Here is a 15,627-nt window from a genome sequence, read left to right as displayed (position 1 = left end):
GACAGTGTCGCTACCTGAAACCTGCCCCCAGCTTCAGCACAAGCAGGGATAATCTCCAGAGGTGGGATTCGGGCACAGCCCACCCAGCATTAGCATCCCTGGGTGTGGGGAAAGCAGCACGGCTCTCGTGACCACAAGAAAGCAGCATTTCAAACAGGAGCAGAGTTTTCTGGTATTTTCCTAGAAAATGTTTCTCAGTCGCTTTTTTTCTATGCGACAGGAGAGAGAAATCACCTCCGCATTAATCAGTTAATAAGCAGTGGCAGCAAGAGCTCGCACCGTTGGCAGCTCTCAGTTAAGTGCGGTGGGTCACGCAGATTTGTGACTAATGGGCCACGTTAATTCCCAAATCGTTTCAGCCCGGCTGGATGGCTCTGGTGGAGGGGAGGATTTAAGACAATTGCTGTTCGCATCTTAGGAAGCAGCTATTTACTGTTGTTACTGCTCATCAGGGAATACTTCAAAATGCTCAAAATCTATCAGCCAGATTTTAACCTCCTTTAGCAGGGAGTGGGAAGCAGGTGCTGCAGACGTGGTGTAGAGCTGTCCGAGTTCACGCTGGACCCTGGCAGGCAGCCACAGCCCTTCTCCAGCACGTGGAGGAACGCAGAGCATAGGCGGTACTCAAAGATGCTTCAGATGCCCTGGGAGAACAAGCAGCAGCACTTTTCGTCAGTGGTACCGCTAGCTGATCTCTCTGTTCAGCCTCCCAGGAGCTCCAGGCATCTCTGCCACTGGCATCCCACCGAAGCAGCTGAATGGGGCTTCTGGGCCCTGCCCCTCGCCCTCCCGGGGCAGCACACGGCCCGGGACAGGCGGGGAGCACGGGGACTGACCGCAGAGCATCTGCGGGGCGGCAAGGAGAGAAACGAGGAGGGTTCCCCCGGCCGCACACCTGCTTCGGAGGGCCGGCAGCTCGTGGAAAGGCAGCACCTCCCCTGCCCCCTGGAGCCGTCACCCCCCAAACGTCCCACCCGCCTTGGCTTGGCACCAGGCTGCGGTGGTTGCTCCTTCCCCGAAACACACTGGCACTTACCCAAGGCCTCTACGGGCTTGAGATACTGAAAATAAAAGTCATTATTTCTTAAATGTAGAGGAGGTACAAGGGGGTGCTCTAGATGCCACGTGAATTCTTTGCAATCGGGCTGACAGTGCTGGGCTCACCAGGCAGAAAGACAGTAAAAAAATGAACGTTATTGCTCCCTCCCCATACCCAAACCCACCCCCCCAAAACAAGCCCCAGGTCTCCAAGAGCTCCCACTAGCACTCCTCTGAAGTCATTTCTCCACCACTCCGCCTGCCCACAACACACTGATGGCTGGAATAAAGACTGGAAAGGCTTTATACAGAAAAGCATTGCTGTCTAATGAAACCTTTATAGTCCAGCAGACAACTATTACAGCACTACAGCTTTTCTTCTTCTTGTGTTTGTCAGCACCAACCCATACTTTCTCTACAGCTTTTCAGACATCCCTGTCTTTGGTTTACTGATACCAGGGTGATGGGCACCCACTATTGCTGCGATTTCTCACAGTGGGACCAGTGCAATCTCTCAGGTGACTGGTGAGAAGGACATCAAGCACAAGTAAGAGAAATTCTCAGCAGTTGGAAGTTGAGTCTATTTTTCTGTTTTTAAGTTAATACCAGAAACCTTGCTGTTAATTTTCGTAAATTCCCAAAACCAACGATTCAGGCAACCCTTCTTGTATACTTACACTTCTCCGACAGTTGTCTTCTCCATGTCCTACGGGAATAAAAATTGCAGTTTATTTATGGCTGGATTATTGTTCCTTTCTAATACAAGCACCTCAAGTTTTCATTTGCCATTTGTCTTTTGTTCTCACTGATGCCCAATAAATCAAGAATATATGTATGTGAAAATGAAGAACTTTCTCTTAATGATTTTAGACGAGTGCAGAATTTCAAGACAGTGCACACCCCAGGGGCAAACCCCCAGCCTTCAGGACCGCTTGCCCACAGCCTTGTAGCCTACTTTTGAGATGTAAACCTCCACGAAGTGCTTCTAAGATGTGCTGGTATAAAAGGCTACTGTTTTGACTTAGCAGCCCTTTATCCTGCAATAGGAGAAGTGGCAATAGCAGGTACGTGCAGAGGGATCAGACAGCAGGTCATTTGACAGACAGGTATCTGAGCATTTCTACCCAGGCAAGAAGCCACAGCAGGGCCAGGGAAATTGCTCCTGGGAGAGAGTTACCAAAACCATTTTGTTCTTGTCCTATGGAGCCAAAAGAGAGAATTCAGGTAGCAGGTGTTTCTGGCTCACGTGAAGGCTGATTTGCCGAAGATCCCAAGGGAGGAGATTAGCAAAGAGATCTTCTTTCAGCGGTTTTATGAAGATGATGTGTACGTGTCCCTTTCAGCAGGAACAGACATTTTACTAGAAGCAGAAAAAGATTATCCGGGTCTTGTCTTAACTGCACGCTTTGTCTACCTGACACAATGCCATCACTCAAAGAGCAGAGACCTTCAGACCACAAATAGTGCTGTACAAAGACAAGTGTTTCAGTTGTAAAATCATTTTTTATTGTTACAAATATACATATGAATAAAATCCCTTCAACCTGCAATGTAAGTGGGTAGCTGTGAAATTTGCACCCCCTCCCTCAAAAGCTGAAATGTTTTTACAGATGTTGAACTATTTTTTTCGTAGAATTACACACTGAAAGGAAGCTAATATGCAGACAGAACTGAGGAAGGCCTTTAGAAAACACCAATATTAATAAAATTTCAATTGCCCTCATTCCAGTCAACTATATACATTAATATATGAATGTGGTAGCATACCATGATTATACGTCATCCAAATCCTTCTCTGTTGTGCTTTTTGACGGTACACAAATGTAAGCGTTGGAGCTTTATGTACAGTACGAGAACAGGAAGAAAGAAGCTCCCTATGGGAGAATGTAAAAACCATACCCAAGCATTTAATATATATAATCTATACAAATTATTTTATTAGTGTGCTCTTTTAATATAATTACAATGTGCAATTGCATACCGCAAGAATATATTTATAGGTAAGTCACGTGCAGATCTGACACATTTACATTCAGCAGTACAACACATTACCTGCTGTACAGTGTATTAGTGTAAGACAGTGTCCAGTTAATTTGCTTTGCTTTCTAAATGCCCTAACGCAGGGCACTCCTTGTAGCTGCTTCAGAGAAATTCAAGTAGAATACATGAAAGAATCGCTGGCTTTAGCAAAGGCATGGAAAGGAATGTCTGCATTGTACAGAACAGAAATTAAGGACCGAATCGATGCCAAGTGAGTGTACTGTAAATCACGATTGGAAGAACAGGTTTTCTGCATGGAAATGTACCTGTGGTGAAAAGAGCAGCTGGCGAGAAGGGCTGTTGATTGCTGTACCCTGATTGTTATAAAAAGCTCTTGCGCTATGAAGCACATGTACTGATTGCTAAACAAAAATAAAATCTTTATCTGCTTCTTCGCCAGAGTCACTGGACTTGCTTCCCTGATGGCCGTCTTTGCTTAAGGACCTCTGCTTCAGTTCCTGGAACTCATGAGACTGCTGCCCAGGGCTTCTCTTCGCAGCTGTATAAAACAGAAATAGGTCTTATTAATGACTGTAGAAGAGAGAGGGAGAAAAATAATAAAAACAAAAGTCATTCATGCACACAGGACCTGCTCCTGCTCCCACCGAACTCATTTGCACTAGTGGGAGTAGCATAGGTCCATTAATTCTTCAATCCAGAAAAAGGTGAGAGAGGAGAGAGAGTTTGAGCCACTGCTGGCTGGCAAGCAGGCAAACTTGAAATATGCAACTCAGTACTTCACTGTGACACGGATAAACGTTGGAGTTAGAAACAGCCTGGAGACTTTCTTCTCATCACACCACTTCAAAACCAGAACAGCATCCTTTTTTCCAGCTGGGCTGGATCTCAGAGGACGCGCTCCTGACTGCTCAGGTGGGTATCCTCGCTGGGCACCCCTCAGACCAGCGGCGCATGTCCCAGGCAGGCCTGTCCCCCTAGCAGGACATATCTATATTCTCCCTTTTGACTCAGCAGCTTTAATCAGGACAGACATTCGCCTTGGCACCGAAGTTACCCGAACTGCTGCTCCCTGCCCCAGGCAGCACTGCCAGGTCCCTGACGGGGCGGGGGGACACCCATGGCTCTGAGCCCCACCTGCATCTCCTCCAGCGGAGACCACGGGCTCTGCACCTTGCTGTGCTCAGCAGTGGAGAGAGCAGGACATACCTCCTTCCCATGATCTAAATGCAAACAGTACCCATTTTGTTCGCCCAGCACTCTAAAACCTCTGTAAGGCCAGGGTTTTCCCCAAACCTATGAGCTTTGAAATAAAGGTTTGTAAAACCTTGTTAAGATTTCTGATCTAATCAGTGGTCTACAATTGCCATGGTAACAAGCGGGTTATTATACGCATCAATGGGGGTGACCTTACACAAGGACTGATCGCTTTAGAAACCTCATACTTCCAATTAAAATGAACCTTTATACACACAGTGGCCCTTAAACGTGACTTTGTTGCAAGTCACCTCACTTCACCCCCCACAAAAACTAAATGTTACAGTTACGAGACCTTCTTTGCTCCACCATTTCAGGTAAGGACATCCGGATTTGGTTCACACCAATCCTTGTGCCTCTTCACATTTGTGCACGCCTCTCTTAGCAAGGCACCAGCAGCCGCGGTGGCCGTGAAGCACCACCTCTCCTCTGCTGCGTACCCCTCACCTAGAGCTGCACCGCCGCAAGGGACAGCCGGCCCGGCCACCAGCGTGCAGCTCCAGCCACGGCAGGGGCAGGCAGCAGGCTGTCGCCGACGCATCTCCGTGGCTGTTTCAAATTGTGCCGGGCACGTGGGAGATGCAGAGAGGGATCCCGAGGGAGCCGACGCTGCCACGCTGCTGGGGCAGCCTCAGCAGGGATGCTCCCGGTATCCTTGGGGAGCCAGCGCGACTCCCCTGGCAGCGCTGGTGCGTGCCAACGGGCCGTTGAACAGGGGACGGGAAGCTCCGGCCTGTTTTCATTCTGCACAGGCATTGCAGGCATTGCCCAGGCCTGGATCTCTGCCGTGGTGAAAGCAGAACGCAGACGTCCAGCGCGCGTCTTGCGGAGACCCACCTCCGCACACACGGTGCATTTGGTACCCAAATAGTTCTCCTGAGTCCAAAATACTTGTTTCCTTATTTGTACTAGACAAAATATGGGAAGAAATGAGAGCCAGCAGCTACCCGCTCGCTGCATTCTTATCCCAGCCTTGCGAGTTGGGAAAGAAGAGGGAAGGTATTTGAGGAAGGTTTTTAAAGCTATTTAATGGAATTGAAGAGGATTAAGATACCTAAATTCTGTAAAAAAAAATTTAGGCATTTCCACCTTCCCAAACACCACTGCTTTTCAAAGAAATAGGTGCCTGGAAATTTTTGAGTCATTCTTGATACTTTTACCTCTTAGTAATTACTTGGCCTTTGTTTGGCCTCCATTCACTCTTCAAACAAAACCCAGAACACATCCTGCAGCAGCTGTTTTAGTTTATGGCCTGATAAATCAAGACAGGTAGTTCGCCCCAAAAATGCCTGAAAAATATATCAGGCATTTAAGTCCACATACTGCAAGCGGGCTTCTGCCACAAGAGCTTACCCTTGCCCTGGATGAAGCCATACACAAGTGACCTGCGTAGATCCGCGGCAGCATCTCAGCTTTTGAAACTTACTTTATCAGAGATGTATCTTAGAACAAACTAAAATATAATAATTTGATTATGATGGGGAGGAGACATTCCAAGTCTGGGTGGGCTCAGTTTGATTCTACAATATGAAAAGGAAATCAGTTTGGGCTGAGGATGTTACAAAAGGGATACATGATGTGTTATAAAGAGAAAAACTGTGGGTAAATGTAGTTGCATAAGATGTTCAAATACCTCATTAAAATACTTCAGAAAAAAAGTAATTTTGAATCATTGCTTAAACAAACCAGTTAAGAGGTAAAGAGAAGCATGTAAACACGTACCATTTGAGAACAGGAGCTTTTATATTTTAAAAACACATAGATCAACCAAACATTTTTATAGCCTACTGAACAATTTCACTATCAGTCAAAGCTGCTCTTCAGGAAGCATGGCTTAGGCATGCTGGGTTTGGGTTCTCTTGGTGTTTTTTTTGTTTGTTTATTCAGCTGAAAATCAAAGTACTATGTCAAAATAATCTTATTTACCCAGTTCTCAAATGGTTTTGTGAGTGATGTACTGAAACTGGCACTAACAATATTCAGGCTGAAATGTATTTTGAAATACTTCAGTGCACGCATCTTAAAAAGGAAAGGTATGTACGCACACAAAGCAGCGGGCAGTCTACCTGCGGCGTACTTACACGGCGGTGTGCCAGCGTCACTGCAATATGCAATCGCGGTTTGTAATGAGCCCTCTTCTGCAGAGGGGCTGCAGGTGCTATATGGTGCTGGTCACTGGTGTCGCCATGAAGGAAAAACGCACACACATTTCTTATCTGGAAATTTTTTCACGCCACGTAGTTCCCATGGGGACAGAACGATGATTATAGTCCCATGAGATTTTTACCTTTCTCATAATCCAACGACAAACCCACAGCTTTTTGTGGCTTCTTTGCTATTACCATTTCTTAACGATTGTTAGTGCCAGTTATCAAGCGCCGTCTCGATGAAAAACGAAAACTTCTAACCAGAAGTGGGCTCTGCCTTCCTCTGCCCAAGCACATTAGCTTCCTCTTCTGCACTGGTAGAATACTGCCCCGAAGCGATTTTCACGCTGCCAGATGGCTTGGCACAGTCATGAGCTGTATCTCTTTTTTGACAATCTCCAGTTTGCTCTAGCAGGGAAAACGATTAATTTATACCCCTTAGCTGTTCTGTAGGCCCACGTACGGAAAGTAATATAAATAATTTCACTTATCCATCCCATTTAATCAATGACTCAAAGAGTAATTAATCAATATGCCAGATGCTTGCTTAAATTTAGTTCAGATATTTGCGTACGTTGGTAACTGCAGCCTGATCTTACAGGTATGCCATGCAAGAGAGGTGTATTTTGAGACTGTCCCACAAAGTACAAACTCATTAACATAAAGCAATGTTATAATCAAGTATAATCTAATTTGCAGCTTTCTGGAGATATAATTTTGTTTACTAACTTAGGCAGATTTGCATTGATTTACCAGTTGCAGAAATAAATTGAGCATGCTAGCCTGAAAGGTGGCAGAAAGCAAGGACAGAGGAATGACTGAATGAGGAAGTAATAAAGAAAAAGAAAAACATGAAAAAGAATAAAAAATAAAAGAAACAGAATTTACTCTTTCCCAAACAATTTTGTGCAAAGGATAGCAGCTCCGTAAGGACCTGGAAACCCAGTTTTAGCCATTCTAAACTATTATTGATAAAATTCGTACAGTGCAATGTAGCGGCAACTAGAAAACCCTGTGTTTGGCCAAGTCGTCTGCGGAGGTCTAAGGGAGCAAGGAGTGAGGAAAGCACAGTGTCTGATCCTTTCGTGTAAGGATTTGCAAACAGCAAAGACGTGTTAAAAATAAAGCGATTGTCCCTCTTCTCATGTGACAACCACAAACTGCAAAACCTCGTCAGATCTCTGCTGCGTTAGAGATTGCTGTAGCACAAAAAGACTGTAGTTACGATCCCACATTCCCTGCTTCTCCAATGTGTCCCCTCTCATGACAGGGAGATGGAGCAGGCATATAGCACAGAAACGATGAGGTTAACCTCAAGTTAAAATATACCTGCAGCAAGTCCCATTACATTGTGTTTCTCTAGTTATGTAGCAACAAGCATTCTCTCACAGTCTGGTGAAAAGCTGGTGAGAAAACAAGGACTCTGGCATAGGCAGTCATCAGACAGCAGCTGAGAGAGTCTGCTGTGGCAAGAGCCTTTGGCTGCAACCATTCTCAACATGATGGCACCAGTGTAGCCAGTCTGATCCCTAAGCTCTAGCCCGGTTCACCTCTCTCAACACAGGCTCTGATGGTACCAAAGGCAGGAAAAAAAAAAAACAGGTCCTGTTCTGCCTTGCAGCCTTCATGATGCCACAGCCACCGGGAGGCACTTCAGACACCCTGATGCCTCTTCTGGACCCTGAGCCACAAACTGCTGCAGCTTTTGGCAACATGGACCGTCTGAACCCTCAGCCCTTTCCGGGCACAGGAGAGGTCCTTGGGTGTGCCATGCCCTACTAGCTCTACATAACTCAGCGAGACTGTGGTGGTTCTGCTGGGCTACTTTTATGGCACAAGAGCAGCCCAACAGCATCATACAGGTGGCTGAAGCGAGAGCCACAATCTGTAGACAGATACTTGGCATCTGCTGACATGTGGTTACCAAAGGGTAGCCACCACAGCAACCATTTTGCAAGCAGAGCAAAACCCAGACTATGAGATAAGTCATTTCATAAAGGAAACGGTGGTTTTAGGAGAGAAAGGAAGAAGCTTCTCAAAATACATCTCTGGACCATCCCGCTTTGGGGATGGCTTTGCCCCAACTCTCATCTAGAGGGTAACAGTGGGCTCTGTGGGCAGCACAACTGCTCAGTCTTCACAACCCGGTGTTACGCATCTGCCTTGACTCATCTGGCCCCATCCTGCACTCTGAAAAACTGCTGGCAGAGTGTGAAAGGGCACCCCTTTGTCTCACAGCTTAAGTGATGGGAATCACCTTGGGATGGAAACGGGGCTCACTGTCTGTCTTCAGGAGAGTCCCAGGAAGGAAGAAGTCTCACCCCAGATGTCAAACCTTGTCATTTGTGCCAGCTAACACCACATTGAGCGATATTTCTGTGACTGCTTCTCCACATATCCTATGGTATCAGAGAAAGCCTTAGCTCTTCTAAGCGCCAACTATGGACAAGCAAACGCATCAGCAAAAGTAGAGATCCAGCGCACACGTGAAAAGCAGCAAAGACATGGCAGCAGCCTACTGTTGTGTGTAAAACGTACCAAGCCCTGCCCTGGCACACAGAGACACGTTGCCCGAGGAGGAGGTGAGCTCAGTCACATGCAGCAACCCCACAGAAAGGAGGAGTACAAAGAGAGCAACAGGCTGGCTGCAAGGAGCAAAGTCGTGGCTGCTCCCCTGGAAATGCACTGAACCACAGAGCTGCATTTCACATTATTGTGTGTGACCAATATCAATCAGCATCTCGATTCAGACCAAACTAAACCATAATATACACAAGAGTCCCTTAATTCTTCAGCTACATTATTAACACCAAGGGATTCATCTTTCACTTGGTTTGATCAAAGGAAGAAAATATAGAGCACCAACCCATGGGTGGAGGAGATGGGGAACAGGTGACCAGATACACTTTCCTTGCTCTTTTTTCCTCCAAAAGAATAACCCTCTTCCCTTCCAAGTGAAAACAAATCAGGGGACAATGACACATCGAATTCTAGTAGAAGACAAGCACGCTGGAACAACAATTATACCAACACTCCTACCTTCTTGAGAAAATGATCTGACTGTGGGGCTGCTCTGACCATCCTTTTCTTTATCAGAAGGAACTTTCTTCAGCACAGGTGGAAGCAGGGCAACTTTTGGGGAGCTGGGGCCGGAGGGAGACTCCGGAGCATCCTCTGTGGAGCACCATGAACAAAAGGGTGAGAAGTTATATTTGCGCTGTAGCTCACAGAAATGGTGCTGTTATGATGGGCCAAACCTCAACACAACATGCAAACAAGAAACAGCTAGAATCTGTGTCAGAAAAAGAGGGATTCAGGAATTTACATTATGTCAAAAGAACACATGATGGCCCTCAATCCAGGTGTGAAGGAATTTTAATAGCCAAAGCAAAGATATCCATTTCAGCAGTTTTAATGTGTACTGCTGCTGTAACACAAACAGAAGTCTGATGGGACCAACTGAATTTCCTGCAAGACATAACTATGCAACTTGTAAAGAAGAGCTGAAAATTATTTTGGATGGATTTTTGGAAATATTTGTTCTATTTATATTTTTATTGTCCTGAAACATAATGAACTGATCAATTCAGATGTCCTGTTCCACATTATAAGGCATAAAAGTGAACCAGTGAAACAAATTTCATAAATAGCCTACAGAACTCTCTACTTCCAGCAATAAATTGCTGGTTCATAACATGATAGCACCTGCAAATATTTTCTCAATATAAAAAATACTTTGTGTCCTCTAGACTGTGAGGAAATCTGGAATTTAAATTCAAATCGATAGTTTAAACCATCTGGATATCTTGTTTCTCTAAAAGGCTGGATATGCGTTATGTATGGCAAGTTGACTACCATCTTTACAGTCCTTACAGGAAGACCTTTTCAGTCTTACACTAGACAGCCTTTGTTTGGCCAGCAGGGAAGTACAGCTACAATGGATTACTTAAACTGCTTGTATGTTTGCTTTCCAAGGAGTAAATAGTGGCATGTGTACGCAACAGAGGAACTACGAAGACATATTAGTATTGGTAGAAAGAAAAAGGAACTCAGTATCACCTGTATCTCATATTTGTACAATGAGTTAATTCAGTTGCATACTGGAATTTAATAGGAATTTATCTCACTGTTGAGAAGTCACCACAAAGGAGTCAATCTTTTTACTTTCAGCAAAGGAAAGCGATGACCTTCCAAATGTAGCTCAATCTTGAACAGATACATCAATTCTAGGACCTTCTCCACACTTTTGATGCGCCTGCGAGGCCAGTTGCTTTGGGAAGCTCAGTATCAACACATGGATGAGCACAGTGCTTGGCAAACACAGCTATATATTTCTGAACTAAAGCTGTTATGTGCTTTATTGAAGAGCCACTTTCAGTCTTTGATAATTTGTGGACATCCGAGCTGTACTCCTTTGCCCTCAGATTGCTTAGCAAAAATTTGCTACCACTAGTTTGGCCACACTGCTGGAAACAACGGCAGGAGCAAGAGCATAAATAGGATTATTGCTTGGCTTCTTCATCACGTCGCCTGGGCGTGCTTCGCCAGCAGGTTGCTACAAGTACTAGGATAGAAGTTAGACTGCAACAGAGATGGTGCTGCTTTTGCTGCCACCCGAGGAGCTGGCCTATTATGAGTAAATACTAATTACTCTCTGTGTTAAACCCACACTATGCTCTCTCTGCAGGAAATATGAGCTGGCAGAAACAGATAGCTCAGGTCTTTCTGATACCTAAGACTTTGAGATAACACACTGCCTATTTTACAGATTAAGCCTCACCAAATAAGCCATGCTTTCCTATTGTATTCATCTTCATGAGCATCTTACCCAGTGCCTCTCACTTTTATGGCCATTTCTAAAATGGCCAATAAAATAAAATTAAAGTCATCTAAAACCTGAAGGTGGTTCTGTACTTGAAACATTCTACCCACTGGAGTGCAGAGACTAAGTAATGCTCAGGTACACATCAAGGGCAGGGAAGAGGCTATAATACCCCTCTGCCCCCTCATCCTCACCAGAAATGACATCTTTCTAAAGTCAACAGTGAGTATGGGAAAAGCCTAGAGGTCTGCAAACTCTTACAGATGGTTACGCTCACATTTTTCAGTCATTATCAATTAATAAGCCATATTTGCCATAGCTACTGAGGGAGTCAGTAACTAGCATGTAATTCCCCTCAACTGCAGCGGCTGCACTTTGGGAAGAGGGGGTTGTGACATTGGCCTATTAAATAGCAGACAGACAAATGTATGGGAGAACTGGTGAAATATTTCCCATGATTGGAAACCTTGAGATAATATCTGGGCAGGAGGTTAGGACAGAGCAGAAGTTAATAGTCATTCACCTGGCAGTCTTGCAGGGTTATAAAAGCACAGTTACAATTATTTCCAGTCAAAAGCAATAAGGAAAGAAACAAGGGCAAAACAAGGAAAAAGAGAGCGAGAGACAATCCGTTTGTGCAAGTTATTGAGAATAACAGGCATTTGCTCGAGGGACTAAGAGTAGCCTGCCAGAAAACCCCGAGGACTTTAGTATTTAGAGCCAGGTGTTTAGAGAAAATACAGTTATTTTTGTCAGTGCTGCTACAACAGGGCTTTGATGCTTAAGTAGCTTTCTATGCTCTCCTCTTCCATAAAAGCAGGCTAACTCAAAACAGCTCTGTCACTGCTGCTATTGCTTCTCCTCAGGCTTTACTACTGCGGATCACAGATTACACCGTTTTAATAAATTTATTTGAATTAGGGCAGAGGGAGGTGGAAAAGAAGGATGCAAGCCAAGAGCAAGTGACTGAAGAACCTGTCCCTCTGCATTTAACTTCTGTTCAGGATGTGGCCATGGGTGTCTCCTCCATAGCCCACAGAAACCCAGTACCCAGCTGGGGATAACGAACGCCCAGAAGAGCTCCTCACCAGTACGAGAGGCAGAGCGTGGTTTCTGTGGCACCGTGGGTCGTCCTGCCAGGCTGGGCTTTGTTGACTGCAGTGGGGGTTTTGGGCTGGTCGGTGTATTGGAAGAACTTCTTGCCTTTACACCAGCTTCTGCCTTTGGTTCAGCTTTTGAATTTTTTTCTGATGATGCTGAGATGGAGTCACCTTTATTCGAGGCAAACCGACTCTCTGGAAGGGTCTGCTGGAGTTTAGGCACTAAAATAAAGAGACACATAAAATAAAGTCTTCTGCAACATGGAAGGCTCTGTGCACAGATATGCTTGTGTGGAAAATGCCATCATTAGCTCATGTATCACTGCTGCACTGCTATGTGAGTGTGTAAGAGGACCTCTTAACATTTCATTCAAAATCGCTGCAAGAAAAGCATCTAAAACTGCTAGTTCTTACACATGCTAAGCTTCATAATTCAATTCCCTCAGAGGTGATGGCATCTCCCCCTTTTTAATATATTTGGGATGATGGCTGGCTGGACCTTATTCTTCCTTCATACTTCTGGGAGCAGATGGTACGGCCTACCTGCTGAGAAAGCAGCGATGGATCAGTGGAAAAGGCAGCCTTTGGCTGTTTTGTGCCTCTACAGACAAAAGGCTGGGTATCCAAGATCAACAGAGAAATCCTGGCCCAGAAAATAAATCCCAAATGTGTGATCAGCAGGCTACATCTTGTTATTTGTTGCTTTTAGCAAGCTCTAGAGGAGATTTTGAAACTTAGCCGAGATCAAAGTATTCTTTATATAATATTTTGATTTATCTAATAATACTGTATACGGATTAGGGTTTCCACACATTAGCAAGTTTATCAACGTATTATTTATCCCAAACAAAGACCAAGGTATTTACAGATAAAGCTACACTGACTTCCAAGCAATAAATCAGTCCTATCTAGCTGTGCAAGTTGGTAGAAAGCCTGCTAGACTCTAGGTTGCAAACAAGCAAAATGCCCACCCTACTTTCCTACTCTGCAGCTTTCAGTAGGTTGAAGGCTTGTATGTAGCAGATATAATGATAATTTTGGAACTTTTATGTTAGTTTGGGACTTTGAACAATTGTCACATCTTTATCCTCAGAAGAGAATTACAGACTAACTGAAATGCAGACTGGTAGCCTTGGTACTTGGCAAAGCCAAGAATGTGCTCACAGATGCTGACTTGAGCTACCTACCTGCTATTCCCATGCAGAAATCCTACTTGTTACAAAAGTGCTGAGCACGGACATTTTAATGGCAGTGGAAGGGAGGGGAGCGTTGCTATAGTTTGTCGCAAGCCAATCTCCAATACGTTTTCCAGCTTATGTAGCTGTTTTTCCAGCCCAGCTGGAGTTAAACTCTAGCAAACTATAGAGTTGTGTGGCCCATATATGTTTGTGTGAGTGCGTGACAGGGAGAGTTTTTGTCTGCATGTACGCAATAGACTTCCGTGCTACAAGCAAAACAGCAGGACACCTTCTCCATCTGTGCGTGTGTGCATACAAAAAAGCAGGCAACATCCAGACACGAAGCAAGGAATAAAAAAACCCCTTATTCTCCTTCTGCATCGCTATCTATAGTTTTCCTGTAGCAACATCCAGCAATTTTCCATTAACTCTCTTTCTTGCCTTCCTAACCTCAGGCCTACTAATATTATTAGAACACAGTAAGTTAAAATAAATTAACCCAAAACAAAGACAAATTGTAGTCGCAACAGTGAAGAGCAGCCTCAGGGAACTCTCAAGCAAGAGTGGTACAGAACGAACTGACAGCTGGAGGCCAAAAGGAAGGGGCATGCACAGTGCAGCGAGGTGGGGGTGAAACGTGTCATATACAGAGATAAGGACCAGAGAAAAATTGGGGTCAGACACCCCCAGCTACCCTAATGCCCCAAGCACAGACTATTCTTGCTCCTCTGACTTCAGTTTGATGATATCAGGAGACACATACAGTACACAAGGTCCTCCTCAAAAGATAAGCAGGCTTTAAAAGCACTGATTTATAGAGTTCAGCATGCTCTGAATATGCTGTCTTTTAAAATTAGCTTTAGAAAGGTATAAAACTTCAAAATCAATTTCTGAAGTGCTCAACCAAGATGGCCACATTCGGATTTTGATTTCAGCTTGCTTTTTCAGCCTTGCTTCTGTATGTTTTGGCAACCCTGTGTGCTGTGCTTGCAGTATACTTACTGCCGCTCATTGGACCTGGATTTCCTAGTTCAGCCGACTTCTTTCAGTCCAGTGAATGTGATACACACAAACCACCAGAGCTGAATCCCTTTTAAACACTTCACTGGCCAGCCCCAAAAGTATGCACAGAGACCAGAATTTCATCTTGTCCTGAGATGGCTGCATTGTAGGCACGGCCATGTCAGGGCCCAGGAGTACAGCTTGGCAAGGGCACAGCAAGACTAGGTGCAGAGGGAATCAGTGCTGTAAGCACTGCAAGGCTAGACTCCACTTTGTACATGATGGAGAGTCGTTTTGTGCATGTCTGCAGTGTCCAGGGCCCTCCACAGCTTCGCAGACAACCCTCGGCAAGCCAGGTAAACCCTGGGAAGAGCCAACTGCCATTGCCTATGTCTATTCTAACAGCTGAAAGCCAGGACTACTGAAGCTGGTACCTGCACTGACTACTATAAACCTTGCAAACTGGTCATGTTTAGGTCATCAGGTATATTCAGGAGTTTCACTTCTTTGTGCACAGACATTTTTGCTGGCTCCTGGGTTCAGCTTCAGCTTTGCTGATCCCATTACAAGTCAGCAGCCTTTCGAAGGCACCCCAGGCACACGCACCAAGTACTTCCCCTCCTGTGCCACGTGGAGCACAAGAGTAAAAGCTGAGCCATCAACTCAGCCCTAGAGCTGACTTCATGAAAAGTGCTGTCAAACACAGTACAAAAAGTGAGCTTTGTTTCTAGCCCTTTCCACTTAGTAGAAGCTCATATTTTGCTTAAGCAACTGTAGGCACACAATCTGGAGAGGGAAGTGAGATTTCGAGGTTAGGCATTTTGCATTTTCTAGAAAGAGTTTATACCAGGAAAACCGAAGTGTACCTGTACCACTTCCATCCAGTCGTTCTGAGCTCAGCGCCGTGTCAAAAGATTCTCTGGGAGTTGTGTCATTCCCGAGTTTCTGAAAGAGTGAGAAAAGCTCTCATATTAATAATTTATCTGTCATTAATACAACTGAGTGGTTCTGTTAGGAAAAAAGCTCTAATTTGGAAGTCATAAGGCAGAGAAAGCAGTAATAAATGGTAGATTCTCTCTCCTTGT

General features: G+C 44.9%; 1 protein-coding gene across 4 annotated transcripts in view; it reads right to left on the bottom strand.

Moving 5' to 3' along the window:
• Positions 1–2,624: 2,624 nt before the first annotated feature.
• Positions 2,625–15,627, bottom strand: part of CARMIL1 (capping protein regulator and myosin 1 linker 1) — a 200,513-nt gene continuing 187,510 nt past the window's right edge. The window contains exons 34-38 of one of the 4 annotated variants that reach the window (XM_082322077.1): positions 15,409–15,487; positions 12,351–12,584; positions 9,480–9,614; positions 6,702–6,848; positions 2,625–3,577 (exon numbers count right to left, since the gene is read on the bottom strand). In XM_082322077.1, coding sequence (XP_082178203.1) covers positions 3,441–3,577; positions 6,702–6,848; positions 9,480–9,614; positions 12,351–12,584; positions 15,409–15,487 — 732 coding nt within the window. In that variant the 3' untranslated portion in view covers positions 2,625–3,440. The remainder of the gene's footprint in view (positions 3,578–6,701; positions 6,849–9,479; positions 9,615–12,350; positions 12,585–15,408; positions 15,488–15,627) is intronic. The other 3 variants (XM_082322078.1, XM_082322079.1, XM_082322080.1) reach the window with 3 other exon arrangements.

This window comes from Platalea leucorodia, assembly GCF_965183815.1.
Source record: "Platalea leucorodia genome assembly, chromosome: 1".
Lineage (NCBI taxonomy): Eukaryota > Metazoa > Chordata > Aves > Pelecaniformes > Threskiornithidae > Platalea > Platalea leucorodia.
The sequence above is the reverse complement of the archived record's forward strand: the minus strand, read 5'-3'. Positions and strand labels throughout refer to the sequence as shown.